The following is a 20,034-nucleotide window of genomic DNA, read 5'->3' on the forward strand; positions in this document are numbered from 1 at the left end:
TGAATTTTACAACAATTTATGCATGAATCCAGATAAAGTAGTGTAGATAAATGTATTTTTATTGTGTGTGTAAAGTCATGTTCACACCTTTTTCAGTAATAATTCATATTTTGGCCAACGTTTGCCACAATATGCTATATTTTAGCCAACTTTTCCCAAAAAAGCATGAATTTGTCATGTATTTGAGGACACTAGAATAAAATCATGACTATGTTGCTCGCATGGCAATCTTTCAGATGATATTGCCACAAATAAGCACAACAATTGCTGCAGAGCTTTGTCAGTCAGGACTATAGTTTGGGGAAGCATTATTTTGTGGACTGTATGAAGTTAATTTTAGTACAGGAAAGTGCTTTCATATGCAACAACACCGTAATACTGCCAATCAGAGCAGCTGTGTAAAGAGAAGTGCTGAAAATGACAGCATACAAACACTATAATTTTGAACAGAAAGGTCCAGCTTCAACCATGCAATCTTTCTTCAAGGACTTATGTGGGATGATAGTATCTTGCAACATGCCATTTTAGAAGATGAAGAAGCCATGCTTCAGACAATTCTTGGTGAAGCACACAACAAATTCAGTTCCAGATGAATCTACATTGAGAAAGAACTATTTATTCATGTGCTGCATGGAGGTGTGCAACGAAATATAAATTAATGCTGCTGACCAAAAGCTGTGTGACCATAGATGAAATTAACAATGTGGGCGTGTGTTATGTTGCAAATGATGTTGTTGTTTTCTTAAATTTGACGAGCCTGGAGAAATGTTCCTCTTAACATGTGACGCTCTCGACAGGGTAAACAGCTTGACAATTGCCATTTTGTTTTACAATTCTGTGAAGCTACTGTGGCTGGATGGTGTGAACAGAAATAACATACATATTACTGCTAGTAACAGATGGTGTTTGATACATGGCTAAAGCAGACAAGGGCTTCAGATATTCTGCCCCACTACGGTGTATGTCAGTTACCTTGCATATGCATTACACAGAGCTGTGGCAAGAAAACCTATGTGAAAGCTCTGCTACAGGTGCAAAAATTCAAAGAACAAGCACCATCACTTTCCTTCCCCCTTAGCCTGTTCTTACACTATGGAGTTCTTGGTTCGGTGCTGCTGAGTATTACTGCACCAATTTGTGAGCTTGATAGCTATGAATCAAATGCTATCAAAATTCTGAAAGAGGTATTTACAGAAACCTCATCTGGAAACCCAGCATACGTCAATACCAACTTTTCAGTGGTATCAAAAGCCTTCATATGACTGGAAGGTGCTGGTTCTGAACTGTGTGATGCCCTCGATATTGTGTGACACATCCAGAGTGAGTTGGGCAAGCTCGTGGTCATGTGGCTGAGAAAGTGAATGATAAAGTGCAAAGTGTTTTCCAGCAGAATCCTGGATATTCTATAATGTGCAAAATTATTGATAGTCTTTCTGACAATGCCACCACATTTGAAGACAGTGAACTAAAACTGTCCTGCAGTGACCTCACCACCTGCATATGCTCCTGTGATGTGAAGACCTTTTCCAGGTACAAAACTATCTTTAACAAAAACTTTAGAAAAATGGAAAACTTGAAAATGCACCGTGTGATCCAGTGAAGATTGACAGGATATGTTAACTAATTTGGAATACCTTAAACAAATGGTATGCAGTAGCAAAAAAAAAAAAAAAAAAAAGCTTTTATTTTATTTGGACAGGTGTTATTGCTTTCACTGTACTTTTTGGCTCTTTATATATATATAGTTACCTCAACTCCTTCAGTTCCATCAGATTCACCTGGTCCTACTCCAAATCCCATGCCACTTTCCTTGATGTTGACCTCCACCTGTCCAATGGCCAGCTTCACACGTCCATCCACATCAAACCCACCAACAAGCAACAGTACCTCCATTACGACAGCTGCCACCCATTCCACATTAAACGGTCCCTTCTCTACAGCCTAGGTCTTCGTGGCAAACGAATCTGCTCCAGTCCGGAATCCCTGAAGCATTACACCAACAACCTGACAACAGCTTTTGCATCCCGCAACTACCCTCCCGACCTGGTACAGGAGCAAATAACCAGAGCCACTTCCTCATCCTCTCAAACCCAGAACCTCCCACAGAAGAACCACAAAAGTGCCCCACTTGTGACAGGATACTTTCCGGGACTGGATCAGATTCTGAATGTGGCTCTCCAGCAGGGATACGACTTCCTCAAATCCTGCCCTGAAATGAGATCCATCCTTCATGAAATCCTCCCCACTCCACCAAGAGTGTCTTTCCGCCGTCCACCTAACCTTCGTAACCTCTTACTTCATCCCTATGAAATCCCCAAACCACCTTCCCTACCCTCTGGCTCCTACCCTTGTAACCGCCCCCGGTGTAAAACCTGTCCCATGCACCCTCCCACCACCATCTACTCCAGTCCTGTAACCCGGAAGATGTACACGATCAAACGCAGAGCCACGTGTGAAAGCACCCACGTGATCTACCAACTGACTTGCCTACACTGTGACGCATTCTATGTGGGAATGACCAACAACAAACTGTCCATTCGCAGGAATGGACACAGGCAGACAGTGTTTGTTGGTAATGAGGATCACCCTGTTGCTAAACATGCCTTGGTGCACGGCCAGCACATCTTGGCACAGTGTTACACTGTCCGGGTTATCTGGATACTTCCCACTAACAACAACCTATCCGAACTCCGGAGATGGGAACTTGCTCTTCAATATATCCTTTCTTCCCATTATCCACCAGGCCTCAATCTCCGCTAATTTCAAGTTGCCGCCACTCATACCTCACCTGTCATTCAACAACATCTTTGCCTCTGCACTTCTGCCTCGACTGACATCTCTGCCCAAACTCTTTGTCTTTAAATATGTCTGCTTGTGTCTGTATATGTGTGGATGGATATGTGTGTATGTGCGAGTGTATACCCGTCCTTTTTTCCCCCTAAGGTAAGTCTTTCCGCTCCCGGGATTGGAATGACTCCTTACCCTCTCCATTAAAACCCACTTCCTTTCGTCTTTCCCTCTCCTTCCCTCTTTCCTGATGAGGCAACAGTTTGTTGCGAAAGCTTGAATTTTGTGTGTATGTATGTGTCTGTTTGTGTTTCTATTGACCTGCCAGTGCTTTCGTATGGTAAGTCACATCATCTTTGTTTTTTTTTATATATATATATATATATATATATATATATATATATATATATATATATATATATATATATATATACAAAGATGAGGTGACTTACCGAACAAAAACGCTGGCAGGTCGATAGACACACAAACATACACACAAAATTCAAGCTTTCGCAACAAATTGTTGCCTCATCAGGAAAGAGGGAAGGAGAGGGGAAGACGAAAGGAAGTGGGTTTTAAAGGAGAGGGTAAGGAGTCATTCCAATCCCGGGAGCGGAAAGACTTACCTTAGGGGGAAAAAAGGACAGGTATACACTCGCACACACGCACATATCCATCCACACATACAGACACAAGCAGACATATTTAAAGACAAAGAGTTTGGGCAGAGATGTCAGTCGAGGCAGAAGTGTAGAGGCAAAGAAGTTGTTGAAAGACAGGTGAGGTATGAGTGGCGGCAACTTGAAATTAGCGGAGATTGAGGCCTGGCGGATGACGAGAAGAGAGGATATACTGAAGGGCAAGTTCCCATCTCCGGAGTTCGGATAGGTTGGTGTTGGTGGGAAGTATCCAGATAACCCGGACGGTGTAACACTGTGCCAAGATGTGCTGGCCGTGCACCAAGGCATGTTTAGCCACAGGGTGATCCTCATTACCAACAAACACTGTCTGCCTGTGTCTATTCATGCGAATGGACAGTTTGTTGCTGGTCATTCCCACATAGAATGCGTCACAGTGTAGACAGGTCAGTTGGTAAATCACGTGGGTGCTTTCACACGTGGCTCTGCCTTTGATCGTGTACACCTTCCGGGTTACAGGACTGGAGTTGGTAGTGGTGGGAGGGTGCATGGGACAGGTTTTGCATCGGGGGCGGTTACAAGGATAGGAGCCAGAGGGTAGGGAAGGTGGTTTGGGGATTTCATAGGGATGAACTAACAGGTTACGAAGGCTAGGTGGACGGCGGAAAGACACTCTTGGCGGAGTGGGGAGGATTTCATGAAGGATGGATCTCATTTCAGGGCAGGATTTGAGGAAGTCGTATCCCTGCTGGAGAGCCACATTCAGAGTCTGGTCCAGTCCCGGAAAGTATCCTGTCACAAGTGGGGCACTTTTGTGGTTCTTCTGTGGGGGATTCTGGGTTTGAGGGGACGAGGAAGTGGCTCTGGTTATTTGCTTCTGTACCAGGTCGGGAGGGTAGTTGCGGGATGCGAAAGCTGTTTTCAGGTTGTTGGTGTAATGATTCAGGGATTCCGGACTGGAGCAGATTCGTTTGCCACGAAGACCTAGGCTGTAGGGAAGGGACCGTTTGATGTGGAATGGGTGGCAGCTGTCATAATGGAGGTACTGTTGCTTGTTGGTGGGTTTGATGTGGACAGACGTGTGAAGTTGGCCATTGGACAGGTGGAGGTCAACGTCAAGGAAAGTGGCATGGGATTTGGAGTAGGACCAGGTGAAACTGATGGAACCAAAGGAGTTGAGGTTGGAGAGGAAATTCTGGAGTTCTTCTTCACTGTGAGTCCAGATCATGAAGATGTCATCAATAAATCTGTACCAAACTTTGGGTTGGCAGACTTGGGTAACCAAGAAGGCTTCCTCTAAGCGACCCATGAATAGGTTGGCGTACGAGGGGGCCATCCTGGTACCCATGGCTGTTCCCTTTAATTGTTGGTATGTCTGGCCTTCAAAAGTGAAGAAGTTGTGGGTCAGGATGAAGCTGGCTAAGGTGATGAGGAAAGAGGTTTTAGGTAGGGTGGCAGGTGATCGGCGTGAAAGGAAATGCTCCATCGCAGCGAGGCCCTGGACGTGCGGAATATTTGTGTATAAGGACGTGGCATCAATGGTTACAAGGATGGTTTCCGGGGGTAACAGATTGGGTAAGGATTCCAGGCGTTCAAGGAAGTGGTTGGTGTCCTTGATGAAGGATGGGAGACTGCATGTAATGGGTTGAAGGTGTTGATCTACGTAGGCAGAGATACGTTCTGTGGGGGCTTGGTAACCAGCTACAATGGGGCGGCCGGGATGATTGGGTTTGTGGATTTTAGGAAGAAGGTAGAAGGTAGGGGTGCGGGGTGTCGGTGGGGTCAGGAGGTTGATGGAGTCAGGTGAAAGGTTTTGCAGGGGGCCTAAGGTTCTGAGGATTCCTTGAAGCTCCGCCTGGACATCGGGAATGGGGTTACCTTGGCAAACTTTGTATGTGGTGTTGTCTGAAAGCTGACGCAGTCCCTCAGCCACATACTCCCGACGATCAAGTACCACGGTCGTGGAACCCTTGTCTGCCGGAAGAATGATGATGGATCGGTCAGCCTTCAGATCACGGATAGCCTGGGCTTCAGCAGTGGTGATGTTGGGTGTAGGATTAAGGTTTTTTAAGAAGGATTGAGATGCAAGGCTGGAAGTCAGATATTCTTGGAAGGTTTGGAGAGGGTGATTTTGAGGAAGAGGAGGTGGGTCCCGCTGTGACGGAGGACGGAACTGTTCCAGGCAGGGTTCAATTTGGATGGTGTCTTGAGGAGTCGGATCATTAGGAGTAGGATTAGGATCATTTTTCTTCGTGGCAAAGTGATACTTCCAGCAGAGAGTACGAGTGTAGGACAGTAAATCTTTGACGAGGGCTGTTTGGTTGAATCTGGGAGTGGGGCTGAAGGTGAGGCCTTTGGATAGGACAGAGGTTTCGGATTGGGAGAGAGGTTTGGAGGAAAGGTTAACTACTGAATTAGGGTGTTGTGGTTCCAGATTGTGTTGATCGGAATTTTGAGGTTTTGGAGGGAGTGGAGCTGGAAGTGGGAGATTGAGTAGATGGGAGAGACTGGGTTTGTGTGCAATGAGAGGAGGTTGAGGTTTGCTGGAAAGGTTGTGAAGGGTGAGTGAGTTGCCTTTCCGGAGGTGGGAAACCAGGAGATTGGATAGTTTTTTGAGGTGGAGGGTGGCATGCTGTTCTAATTTACGGTTGGCCTGTAGGAGGATGCTCTGGACAGCCGGTGTGGATGTGGGAGAGGAAAGATTAAGGACTTTTATTAAGGATAGGAGTTGACGGGTGTGTTCATTGGCTGAGTTGATGTGTAGGTGAAGGATTAGGTGGGTGAGGGCAATGGATTGTTCAGTTTGGAACTGGTATAGGGACTGATGGAAGGAAGGGTTGCAGCCAGAGATGGGAACTTTAAGTGTAAGGCCTTTGGGGGTGATGCCAAATGTCAGACAAGCCTGAGAAAATAGAATATGGGAGTGTAATCTGGCTAGGGCGAAGGCATGTTTGCGGAGGGAATGTAAATAAAACTTAATGGGGTCATTGTGGGGGTGTTGTGAGGGTGACATGGTATTAGAAGGTGGAAAGTGTTAACATGAGGTGAAATGAAAATGAAAATAAAAATATATGGGGAGAGATAAAGGTGAACCGGAAAGAAACAGGAGATCTGGAATGAAAAAAGGCGAAAAGGTGTTGGTTACAGCTGGGCTATGTTGGACTTGGGTTGGTAGATAACGATGTGCAAAAAGGTTAGGTGGTTGTTGCCGCCAAAACACGTTAAAGGACGCAGAAATTCGGGAAAATTTCGAAAAAACTGCGTGTAGTATATTAAAAGGAGTGGTATTGTGGTGGCAGATTATGAAAATGAGACTAACAATTGTCTGACGAAGAAATAATCGCGTTAAAACCTGTGGGAAGCGGCTAAAAATGATCAGTGGTGTGGGAAAAACGGAGATGGAAATAAAGCGAAAGTTATTAGAACTGGCCGAAATGGTTGTTTAAAAGGTGAAAGGAGCTGTTTGTGAACTAGAAAACGGTGGATATTATAGCGGCGGTAGTGCTGAAAGCGGCAAGAAATTTTTTTGGTTATGGTTTGGAAGTGGGTTACGTATTATTGAGTATATATATAGGCGGGATAAAATAGTATAGCAGATTACGGTAAAAAGGAGAAGGTGAATTCAAAGTGAAACCAAAGTGAAACTACTGGCAAAAACAGAAAGAGGAAAATAAGACGACAGAAAAGATTTCGAAATGCAACAGTGACAATAACAAACGTAATTGTTGGATTCAAATTAATGATATCAATATAATGGAAGGAAACATTCCACGTGGGAAAAATTATATATAAATACAAAGATGAGGTGACTTACCGAACAAAAACGCTGGCAGGTCGATAGACACACAAACAAACACAAACATACACACAAAATTCAAGCTTTCGCAACAAATTGTTGCCTCATCAGGAAAGAGGGAAGGAGAGGGGAAGACGAAAGGAAGTGGGTTTTAAAGGAGAGGGTAAGGAGTCATTCCAATCCCGGGAGCGGAAAGACTTACCTTAGGGGGAAAAAAGGACAGGTATACACTCGCACACACGCACATATCCATCCACACATACATATATATAAAACAAAGATGATGTGACTTACCAAATGAAAGTGCTGGCAGGTCGACAGACACACAAACAAACACAAAGATACACACAAAATTCAAGCTTTCACAACAAGCTGTTGCCTCATCAGGAAAGAGGGAAGGAGAGGGAAAGACGAAAGGATGTGGGTTTTAAGGGAGAGGGTAAGGAGTCATTCCAATCCCAGGAGCGGATAGACTTACCTTAGGGGGAAAAAAGGACGGGTATACACTCACGCGCACACACACACACACACACACACACACACACACACACACACACACACACACACACACATATACAGACATAAGCAGACATATTCAAAGGCAAAGAGTTTGGACAGGGATGTCAGTCGAGGCGGAAGTCCAGGGGCAAAGATGTTGTTGAATAACAGGTGAGGTATGAGTTGCGGCAACTTGAAATTACCGGAGATTGTGGCCTGGTGGATAACGGGAAGAGAGGATATATTGAAGAGCAAGTTCCCATCTCCGGAGTTCGGATAGGTTGGTGTTAGTGGGAAGTATCCAGATAACCCAGACGGTGTAACACTGTGCCAAGATGTGCTGGCCGTGCACCAAGGCATGTTTAGCCACAGGGTGATCCTCATTACCAACAAACACTGTCTGCCTGTGTCCATTCATGCGAATGGACAGTTTGTTGCTGGTCATTCCCACCTTCTAATACCATGTCACCCTCACAACACCCCCACAACAACCCCATTAAGTTTTATTTACATTCCCTCCGCAAACATGCCTTCACCCTATCCAGATTACGCTTGCATATTTTATTTTCTCGGGCTTGTCTGACATTTGGCATTACCCCCAAAGGCCTCACACTTAAAGTTCCCATCTCTGGCTGCAACCCTTCTTTCCATCAGTCCCTAAACCAGTTCCAAACTGAACAATCCATTGCCCTCACCCACCTAATCCTTCACCTACACATCAACTCAGCCAATGAACACACCCGTCAACTCCTATCCTTAATAAAAGTCCTCAATCTTTCCTCTCCCACATCCACACCGGCTGTTCAGAGCATCCTCCTACAGGCCAACCGCAAATTAGAACAGCATGCCACCCTTCACCTCAAAAAACTATCCAATCTCCTGGTTTCCCACCTCCGGAAAGGCAACTCACTCACCCTTCACAACCTTTTCAGCAAACCTCAACCTCCTCTCATTGCACACAAATCCAGTCTCTCCCATCTACTCAATCTCCCACTTCCAGCTCCACTCCCTCCAAAACCTCAAAATTCCAATCAACACAATCTGGAACCACAACACCCTAATTCAGTAGTTAACCTTTCCTCCAAACCTCTCTCCCAATCCGAAACCTCTGTCCTATCCAAAGGCCTCACCTTCAGCCCCACTCCCAGATTCAACCAAACAGCCCTCGTCAAAGATTTACTGTCGTACACTCGTACTCTCTGCTGGAAATATCACTTTGCCACAAAGAAAAATGATCCTAATCCTACTCCTAATGATCCAACTCCCCAAGACACTATGCAAATTGAACCCTGCCTGGAACAGTTCCGTCCTCCGTCACAGTGGGACCCACCTCCTCTTCCTCAAAATCACCCTCTCCAAACCTCCCATGAGTTTCTCACCTCCAGCCTTCCCTCTCAATCCTTCTTAAAAAACCTTAATTCTACTCCCAACATCACCACTGCTGAAGCCCAGGCTATCCGTGATCTGAACGCTGACCAATCCATCGTCATTCTTCCGGCGGACAAGGGTTCCACGACCGTGGTACTTGATCGTCGGGTGTATGTGGCTGAGGGACTGTGTCAGCTTTCAGACAACACCACATACAGAGTTTGCCAAGGTAATCCCATTCCTGATGTCCAGGCGGAGCTTCAAGGAATCCTCAGAACCTTAGGCCCCCTACATAACCTTTCAGCTGACTCCATCAACCTCCTGACCCCACCGACACCCCGCACCCCTACCTTATACCTTCTTCCTAAAATTCACAAACCCAATCATCCCGGCCGCCCCATTGTAGCTGGTTACCAAGCCCCCACAGAACGTATCTCTGCCTATGTAGACCAACACTTCCCATCCTTCATCAAAGACACCAACCACTTTCTCGAACGCCTGGAATCCTTACCCAATCTGTTACCCCCGGAAACCATCCTTGTAACCATTGATGCCACTTCCTTATACACAAATATCCCGCACGTCCAGGGCCTCGCTGCGATGGAGCACTTCCTTTCACGCTGATCACCTGCCACCCTACCTAAAACCTCGTTCCTCATTACCTTAGGCAGCTTCATCCTGACCCACAACTTCTTCACTTTTGAAGGCCAGACATACCAACAATTAAAGGGAACAGCCATGGGTACCAGGATGGCCCCCTCGTACGCCAACCTATTCATGGGTCGCTTAGAGGAAGCCTTCTTGGTTACCCAGGCCTGCCAACCCAAAGTTTGGTACAGATTTATTGATGACATCTTCATTATCTGGACTCACAGTGAAGAAGAACTCCAGAATTTCCTCTCCAACCTCAACTCCTTTGGTTCCATCAGATTCACCTGGTCCTACTCCAAATCCCATGCCACTTTCCTTGACGTTGACCTCCACCTGTCCAATGGCCAGCTTCACATGTCCGTCCACATCAAACCCACCAAAAAGCAACAGTACCTCCATTATGACAGCTGCCACCCATTCCACATCAAACGGTCCCTTCCCTACAGCCTAGGTCTTCGTGGCAAACGAATCTGCTCCTGTCCGGAATCCCTGAAGCATTACACCAACAACCTGACAACAGCTTTTGCATCCCGCAACTACCCTCCCGACCTGGTACAGGAGCAAATAACCAGAGCCACTTCCTCATCCTCTCAAACCCAGAACCTCCCACAGAAGAACCACAAAAGTGCTCCACTTGTGACAGGATACTTTCCGGGACTGGATCAGACTCTGAATGTGGCTCTCCAGCAGGGATACGACTTCCTCAAATCCTGCCCTGAAATGAGATCCATCCTTCATGAAATCCTCCCCACTCCACCAAGAGTGTCTTTCCACCGTCCATCTAACCTTCGTAACCTCTTAGTTCATCCCTATGAAATCCCCAAACCACCTTCCCTACCCTCTGGCTCCTACCCTTGTAACCGCCCCCTGTGTAAAACCTGTTCCATGCACCCTCCCACCACCATCTACTCCAGTCCTGTAACCCGGAAGGTGTACACGATCAAAGGCAGAGACACGTGTGAAAGCACCCACGTGATTTACCAACTGACCTGCCTACACTGTGAAGCTTTCTATGTGGGAATGACCAGCAACAAACTGTCCATCCGCATGAATGGACACAGCCAGACAGTGTTTGTTGGTAATGAGGATCACCCTGTTGCTAAACATGCCTTGGTGCACGTCCAGCACATCTTGGCACAGTGTTACACTGTCCGGGTTATCTGGATACTTCCCACTAACACCAACCTATCCAAACTCCGGAGATGGGAACTTGCTCTTCAATATATCCTCTCTTCCCATTATCCACCAGGCCTCAATCTCCGCTAATTTCAAGTTGCCGCCACTCATACCTCACCTGTCATTCAACAACATCTTTGCCTCTGCACTTCCGCCTCGACTGACGTCTCTGCCCAAACTGTTTGCCTTTGAATATGTCTGCTTATGCCTGTATATGTGTGTGTGTGTGTGTGTGTGTGTGTGTGTGTGTGTGTGTGTGTGTGTGTGTGACCCTCTCCCTTAAAACCCACATCCTTTCGTCTTTCCCTCTCCTTCCCTCTTTCCTGACGAAGCAACCGTTGGTTGCGAAAGCTAGAATTTTGTGTGTATGTTTGTGTGTCTATCGCCGTGACACATACAGCTATTTCAAAAATAGGTGATAGTTTCACACAATGGAAAATCCAGGATGGAATAATGACAATATTATGAAAAGGATAGATTGCTGTTCACCATAAGACAGACATGCTGAGTTCCACATAAGCACAACAAAAAGACTTTCAAACAAGTAAGCTTTCAGCCATAAAAGGTCTCCATTGGAATTATACAACATACACACATCTGGCTTCAGCACCCAGAGACTTTGGTCATGTTTGTGTGTATGTTGTCTAATTCTGATGAAGGACTTTTTCGCTGATTGCTTACTTGTTTGCCAGTCTTTTTGTTCTACCTACCTGCAACTCAGGATCTCTGCTACATGGTGAGTAGCAGTCTGTCCTTTTCATAATGTTGTCATAAGTGATAGTTTCAAACATTGCAAAGAGCAATTACTATACTCACAATTTATTCAGAAGTGAATTTTTTATTTCATGGTATATAAAAAAACCAACAAGAATTTTCTAAATAAACTTATTGATAGTCATATTTTATTTTTTAACATCATATTTAATGTATATAATCCTTTTCCATAAGCGTTTACATGTGTCACTCTTTTTTCTGAAGCCATGAAATCCAGGTCCAGCAGTAGCAATCAGTCAGTACCATAGTGGCATTGTGCAGCAGTGCCTTGTTGCCAGTGACATGAGCAGATTATGATTGCCTCTCAGACACACTCACTAGCCAAATGAGTAACTGCTGGCTCAACACAGTTACAGCAAGGATAGAGAATGTTACTGGAGAGAATCACATGCTCATTCCAGAAGGAACTCATGGGCTGTAAATGGCACAGAGCAGTCGCCTATAACGTGTTAGTGTCAGTGAAAATTTGGGAATCTGTTGTTATCGACAGAAATTTAGGAAGCAGGCACACAGATGCTCCTCACCTTGCACGTACTCAGATGGCAGTGGCAGTTGCATCTAATTGCAGGACAAGCCTATGATAATCCATTGAAGACAGTGGGTCAGCAGCTGGACATGAGGTAATTGAATAATGATGATTAAAACCAACAGCCTTATTGTAATCCAATTTTGTTTATTCAGAACATGCCACCAGTTTCGACACCAAAATGTGTTATCTTCAGGCCCCGAGCATGACCTGCATCAACCAGTTGCCGTCTGGCAAACAATCGCATTGTCTTACTAAGGTAGCATTCTGTAAAGGCTGCATTCATGTGTCACACCACAAGCTGGACAATGGCATTACCTAAGATCATACTTGACCTTTGCAGTACTTGCAAAACAGTCTTTGACTAATCATTAGCGGAGCTTGTATATGGCAAAACAGTTCCACCACCCAGTGAATTCATCAGTATGTGCTACTGGACTAGTCGCCTACTGTGTTTTGTAGCTGAGAATGAGTTCATGGTCCAGTCAACAGAGGTGCTTATTTTTCAGCTTCAGTAGTTGTTTTGTATAGTGAAGCTCCAAGAGAATAACAGTGTGATATTCTTTGCTTGTCAGAGGTTCATAAGTCACAAGTTCTTACTCATCTTCAACATGTACATGTTAATAAATGTTTGTTGTTCAGATTCATATAAGTACTAATAATTTGTTTGCTATGACCTTTGATGTGCCTGAACACGTGCAGAAGTAGTCTGGACAGATATTGCTATAGATTCTGTGACAAGTCCATCCCAGAAACCTTTAAGGAGATACCATCCTGTTGTATAATGCTACTTTCCAGAATGTCTTTTATACACCTTTCCCATTCTATCTTGTATTTGAAGAATATTATGTTTAATATTTATATATCAAAATATTTAAAAAAATGGTCAAGCTTAGATAAATAAAATTAGTAACATACTTATTCAAAATGCAAAATTTTATACATAAGATAAACTTTCAACATAATGTATTTTATACAGCAATATTCTTTTCCAGCTGTTGCAGAAGCACGTGACATAGTCATATACTTGAAGCCACTGCAAAAATATTTTGATCAGTTAGAAAATACCATCTTTTGTGAATGTCAACCTATTTTGTGGCCACTTATGCATACAGTGTGCCTCGTGTGGGCAAACAGCCGATATTACTGCAACAATTCAAAAATTACTGTACTTATAAAGGAAATATGTAATCTGCTTATTCAAGAGGTAGGTTTTGTATTTTCAAATAGATTAAGACAGTTGTGGACGTACCAGAAGCTAATCACATTATTTGTGTCCTGTTACTTTTAATACTGTTCAGCCTTACAGCACAAGTACAATTAAAACTTATCTTACATTCAGAGGCCCATTTGTATAGTAATAGGGGAGACTGTAAGTTAAGTGTCAAATTTTAAGAGTTGAAAATGTTTTGAAACTTCCTGGCAGATTAAAACTCCTTTCATCCAGGAGTGCTAGTACAGCGAGGTATGCATCATAGCTTCTTTGAAGTTTGGGAAGTTTGAGAGAGATATGGGCAGAAGTGAAACTTGAGGGCAGGTCAATAGTGGTGCCCGTAGTGGGTACACATTCTTGATCTGCCAGGAAGTTTCAAAACTGTGCGCATGCCACTACAGAGCAATAGATTTTTGTTGTTGTTGATGTGTTTAATTTCTAAATAAGCTAACCTTTTCAAGAGGTAAATATTGTGTTGGTATTTGAACCTGCTGCCCTCTGATAGATATGACTGAAAACCACTGATTACAGACTCCTTTTGTACCATAAGCATCTAGTTTTTGCATAGGAGCAGAATGCGATTGACTAGATTGGTGCCTTTTTAAAACAATAAAAAGTTCAGAAGCATAGCAATTTTTATTAAGTGCATGAACCAACAGCCAGTAAATGAAAAGAGAGCCTCATTGATGTGTTTACTTTTTCAAAAACCAAACTGCTGTCCTTTTAGTAGTAAATTTCTTTCAACAAAGGACATTACTTGAGAATATACAATTTTTTGTATTATTGTAGAGTCACGTGGGAGGAGAGAAATCAGTTGATAGTTTTTGACTTCGTGCTTGTCCCGGTTATTGTGTGAAGGAAATATATTGAAGGTTTTGAGTGGCTGAGGAAAAAGGCCCCTGCTCATGGAACAGCTGATTATGTAACAAAGTGGTTGCATTATTTAATCATCAACCTGTTTTATTACATATCTAGGTAAACCATCAAAGCCAGATAACAGGGAATTTCCCATATTCTTAATAATTAGGAGAACCTCCTTCAAAGGTGCAGGTGTTAGACAAACTGATTTCTCAAATCTTATACACTCTGTAGGGAAAGATTGTTGGCAGAAAGTGGAAAAACTGAAACACTGCTTGCTATACCAAAAAAGGTTTGTTAAGTATAAGGCAAATGTGTTCAACGTCTATTATTTGTTGACAATTACATTGGAGAGATTCTGATGTTTTTTGCTTCAGTGATTCAGGGGCATCACATTGAATAATGTTGTGAAAGCTGCACAACGTTTCAACAAGACAGCTGCTTGTTGTCTTCAGATGCTTACTGATGTTTTTCTGCAGTGGCTCACCAATATATGTGTTTGCTAGAAAAGTGTAGGTGGCAAGGGGTGGGACTGTAACATCATTGTAGACAAATCATAGATGTTGGTGACATCCAATGCCCCCTGCTAGGGAAATGGGCCAGGTCATTACATGTGCGATGTGGGAAAAGCACCAGCCCAAGATGCAGCCCAGCACATGTATGGGCAGTTTGTAGGTGCCCACTTTAAGTGTCTGGACTCTGATTCCCTGTCTGTGTTGGCTTGTTTGATTCATTTGTCTGTGGCTGACAGTGCATTAGTACGTCTAGTACAGGTTCCCATGCCTTGCTAAGTTGAAATCCTGTGTCTCTGTTAATCAGGTCGTTACTTATACGTATTGTGACTGCTTCTTTAATGATGGAGTTCCAGTGTATGGTGACAGATGAAAGGATCTTTGTCTCTTCATAGTTCATGCTAGTCTCGTTTCAAGACAGTGTTCAGCAACAGCAGACTTTTCTGGCTGAACCAGTCTGGTGTGATGTCTATGTTTAGTGGATCTGTCTCTAATAATGTGACACATCTGACCAATGTATGATTTCTGACACTGGCATAGGATTTTATATATCCTTTGTTCCCTTGGACCTACATTGTTTTTAACAGGACCTAGCATCATTTCCACTCACCCTGGAGGGCAGAAGGCATATTTTATTTGATGTTGCTTTAACACCCCGCTCTGATCTTAAAGGACATGCAATCAACAGAGGCTCAAAAAACCATCCTCGTGGAGTTCTCCATTTCTTCTGGCTGTTCTTGAGGTTTATTGTATGCAGGTTGAAATGCATTTTGAATCTGTTTGTTGGAGTATCCATTTTGTACAAACACATAGCTCTGCTAACAAGCTCTCTGGATATGAGATAACTCTAGCTGCATGAACAAGAGTCCGTAATACACTACTGCATTGGGACAGATGACAGCAGCTCATAGCTCATAGTCTGTACGAGTAGATATAGGTCAGTGTAAGCAGGTTTATGAAACACATTGGGATCCAACGAACCGGTTTCTTTTCTGCGGACCAAGACATCTAAGAATATGAGATCCCCATTTTCTTCACTTCCATGTTGAAGCAGATGCTTGGATGGAAGGATTTATGGTGTTCCAGAAAAGCAGGAAGTGTTGCTGCCCCATGTATCCATACTACAAATGCGTGATCCACTTTGCTCCAGAAACATTTAGGTTTCAAAACCACTGACTGAAGTGCTTTTTCTTTGAAGTATTCCGTAAAAAGATATGCTACTTTGGGAGACAAAGGGCCACCTATAGAAATCCCATCTGATTACTGAAAATATTATTCATTAAATGAAAAGTAAGTCAAGATAAGCACATGTTTGAATAAATGTAAGATTTTACCCTCCAGATTAGCTTCTAAAAGTTGTAGTGAATCCACCAGACATACTCATGTGAAGAAAGAGACCACACTGAAACTCACAAATACTTCAGCTGGTTCGAGACACAAACTCTTCAGTCACTGTGTAAAATCTTCTGAGTTTCAAAAATTATGCTCGCATTTTTGTACCAAAGGACTCAAAGAGGGAAGCCAGATGTTTTGCATGGTAATTAAGATCAACAGGCTGTTCAAGAAACATCAAATAAAATGTGTCTTTTTTTTCTAATAATGCAAGTAAAAATGTTGCTAGGTTCTGTGAAAAACAACCTGGTTATAAGGAGAAGATGGATGTATAAAATTCTGAGCCAGTGCGGGATATTCTACATTGGCCAGACATGTCACACTGTTAAAGATAGATATACTGAACATATACATCACACTAGGAATGGCCAGCCAAAAAAGTCTGCTGTTCCTGAACACTGTCTTGATACCAGACATTGTGTGAACTAAGGAGAGACGAAGATCCTTCCGTCTGCCTCCACGTACTGGGACTCCACCATTACAGATGCAGTCGAAGTATGTGTAAGTAATGACATGATTAATAAAGACACGGAATTTCAACTTAGCAAGGCATGGGAACCAACATTGGCAGTACTAAGGCATCGTCGGCAACAGAAGAACGAATTCAGGAAGTCAACACAGGAAGGGAATTGGAGTTGGGACACTGAAAGTGTCCACCAACACACATCCATGCAAAAACCTGGACTGTTCCTCTAGCAGGGGGCATTGTACATTGTCAACCCATACAATTTGTCTACGATGATGTTATAGTTCCACCCCTTGGAACCCCCATTGTACATTGTCAACCCATACAATTTGTCTACGATGATGTTATAGTTCCACCCCTTGGTTCCTGCACTTTTCTAGGGAGCCAGCACATGGTGAGTCACTGCAGCAACATGTCAGTGAGCACCTGAAGATGATGAGCAGCTGTCTCATTAAAATATCGTGCAGCTTTCACAGCATCATCGAATGCAATGCTTGAGAACTGCTGAAGCCATTATTACATCGGAAAAGTGTGACACAGTTGTGTTGCATGAAACTGGGAGTCGATGTAGGAGCTGGCAGTCTGACCTCACCCATTTACCCTGTGAGTGGACAGGTGGGTCTGAGAAGGTACATGGAGACAGGGGAATGCATCTTAAATGTGGACCAGGTCCTTTATGCTGCTGTCGAGGATGTGGGGTGCAGTCGTTTTCAAGTTGTGGCTAACAACAGCACAAACTGGATTTGTCGCTTGGACACTGAGACCATCCTCACTTTGTATGAATGACTGGTGGAAATGGTGAATACAGGTGACTTCACTGGCAGGATGCAAGCCGAGTGCACAGTTTACACCAATGTACCCAGAGTTGACGGGGGTCATTTGGTTTGGAACTGAGGAGAAGGTCTCAACCAAAGGCTCCGTTGATTCTGCAACGATCTCGGCTGCAGATCTGTGGACCTGCATTATGGGATGGAGAATTGTAGACCTCACCTTGATAGGTCAGGTGTTCACTACACAAAGGCAGCAGTTACTCAGGTAGCAGAGTACTTGTGGAGTGCACATGGCTTCTTTTTAGGTTAGGCGGTAGTTTGAGGTCCTCTGATGAACATTCGGCAGTTGACACACAGAGGGAAATTAGACCATATAGAAAGTAAAAACAGTTTGACTGTCAAAATATTAACTGTCAGTTGTCTTAGTATTTAATGAAGTTCCTGATTTACTACTGTCCAGGAAAGTAGTCATGCTCAAATTATTCTGAGAGCCTAGAGCTGGCTGAAACAAAAAGTAGAAAGCTCCGAAGTATTTAGCAAGGCATGGAACGTATATTGAAAACACAGATAAGGTGCTGCAGGAGGAGAAGTGTTCATTGCAGTCTACAAAAATAATGTATCTGTCATGGTTGAAACTGAGACTGTGTGTGAAGTTATCTGAACTAAACTAAACTCCTCTCAAACAGGCCAATGAAGCCCCAACGGTACTGACCGGCTGCCATGTCATCCTCAGGTCACAGGTGTCACTGGATGCAGATATGGAGGGGCATGTGTTCAGCACACTGCTCTCCCGGCTGTATGTCAGTTTCTGAGACCGGAGCCGCTACTTCTCAATCAAGTAGCTCCTCAGTTTGTCTCACAAGGGCTGAGTGCACCCCACTTTCCAAGAGCTTTCGACAAACCAGATGGTCAGCCATCCAAGTGCTAGCTCAGCCAAACAGCACTTAACTTCGGTGATCTGACGGGAACTGGTGTTACCACTGTGGCAAGGCCGTTGGCATGAAGTTATCTGGATGTGAGTAACAGGTCTAGGTGAGCCCAAATTAATTATTAGATGTTTTTACTGGGTACATGATTCCTTCGTGACAGTTTTAAAAACATTCAAAGAATAAAACTTCCAGGCAGATTAAAACTGTGTGCCGGACTGAGACTCGAACTCGGGACCTTTGCCTGACATGCTACACCAGTAGCACAGAAATTCTCCAATCATGCAGTGTTATACTGAGACATCATTGGATTCATTGCAGGTGCTATGGACAGGCAGTTGTGTGAAGTATTGCAGGTGCTATGGACAGGCAGTTGTGTGAAGAAGTCCTAAACATGTTTTCTGAGAACTGTCTTGAGCAGCTAGTTTGATGGACCGTAAGCAATGGAAATGTTTTAGGTCTTGTACCTACAGACAGACCTGAGCTCATCGGCAGTGTCAGCATAGAGATAGATTAGTGATCATGATGTCATCTAAGTGACAATAGTTACTAAAGTTAATACATGAGTCAAGAAGGCTAACAGAGTATTTTTGGTAGGAAGAGTACATAAGCAGTTGTTAGAATCCAACTTAGACAATGAATGAACATCATTTAGTTTCAATATGTTGGACATAGAGGAATTGTGGGCAGAGTTTATACTGACTGTATATCGCACTCAGGAGAAGTTTGTGCCCAGTAAGTGTATCAAGGACAGAAAAGATCCACCGTGGATTAATAACAATATTTGGAAAATGTGAAAGCAATAACAGTTGTATTCTCTGGCTAAAAGAAAATACGCTGTTGACAATAGCCAAAAGTTAATAGAATTGATTCACCTGTAAAAAGATCAATGTGCAGTGTGCACAACTGCCCCTCTCATACGTAAGGAAAAGATCTTGCTGGTATTCTGAGAAAATTCTGGGTGTAGGTAAAATTGGTAAGTGTGTCTAATGTTTGTATCCATTCACTGATTGATCAGTGTGATAGGGCAATAGAAAAGGAAAACTGGAGTTTTATATTTTGCGGATAAGAAATCATTCATGCAGAAGAATTGTACAGCATACTGTCATTTGACCATCACACAGACTTTCATGTGAAGGACATATTAATAGACATCTTTGGGATAGAGAAGCAACTGAAAAAGTTGAAAACAAATAAATCACCAATCCCAGTTTGGTTTTGCAGAGTGTACTCTATAGCATTGGGCCCTAAGTTATCTGGCATTTATCACGAATCTCTCACTCAGCACAAAGTCTTAAGAGACAGGAAAAAGTGCAAGTGACTCCTGTATATACCAGGGCCATTTCAGAAGTTCTCCACACTGTACAGGTAAGATGGAATTGAAAAACGTAATTTATTTTGCAAAATACCTTTACAAGCCTCCAAATAATCCTCATTCTTGCTTATAACAGCTTCCCAATGTTTCGCCAACTACTGTATTCCGGATAGGGCACCTTCATTGGTGAGCTGTCTGATTACTCAGGTCACCTCACTGGAAGCTCCATCAGTTGTATCAAAACGTTTTCCACAGGGTTGTTCCTTCAGTTTGGGAAACAAATGAAAGTCTGGCGGGCTCATATCAGTGCTTTATGGTGGGTGAGGAAGTATTTCCCATCCATATTTGTCCATTATTTCTCACTGATG

General features: G+C 43.5%; 1 protein-coding gene across 1 annotated transcript in view; it reads left to right on the forward strand.

Annotated features, from left to right (window-relative positions):
• Positions 1 to 20,034, forward strand: part of LOC124775330 (dynein beta chain, ciliary-like) — a 702,744-nt gene that overhangs the window by 72,592 nt on the left and 610,118 nt on the right. The window contains exon 7 of the mRNA XM_047250162.1: positions 13,210 to 13,421. Within this exon, the coding sequence (XP_047106118.1) occupies positions 13,210 to 13,421 (212 nt within the window). The remainder of the gene's footprint in view (positions 1 to 13,209; positions 13,422 to 20,034) is intronic.

The sequence above is a fragment of the Schistocerca piceifrons genome, chromosome 2 (assembly GCF_021461385.2).
Source record: "Schistocerca piceifrons isolate TAMUIC-IGC-003096 chromosome 2, iqSchPice1.1, whole genome shotgun sequence".
NCBI lineage: Eukaryota > Metazoa > Arthropoda > Insecta > Orthoptera > Acrididae > Schistocerca > Schistocerca piceifrons.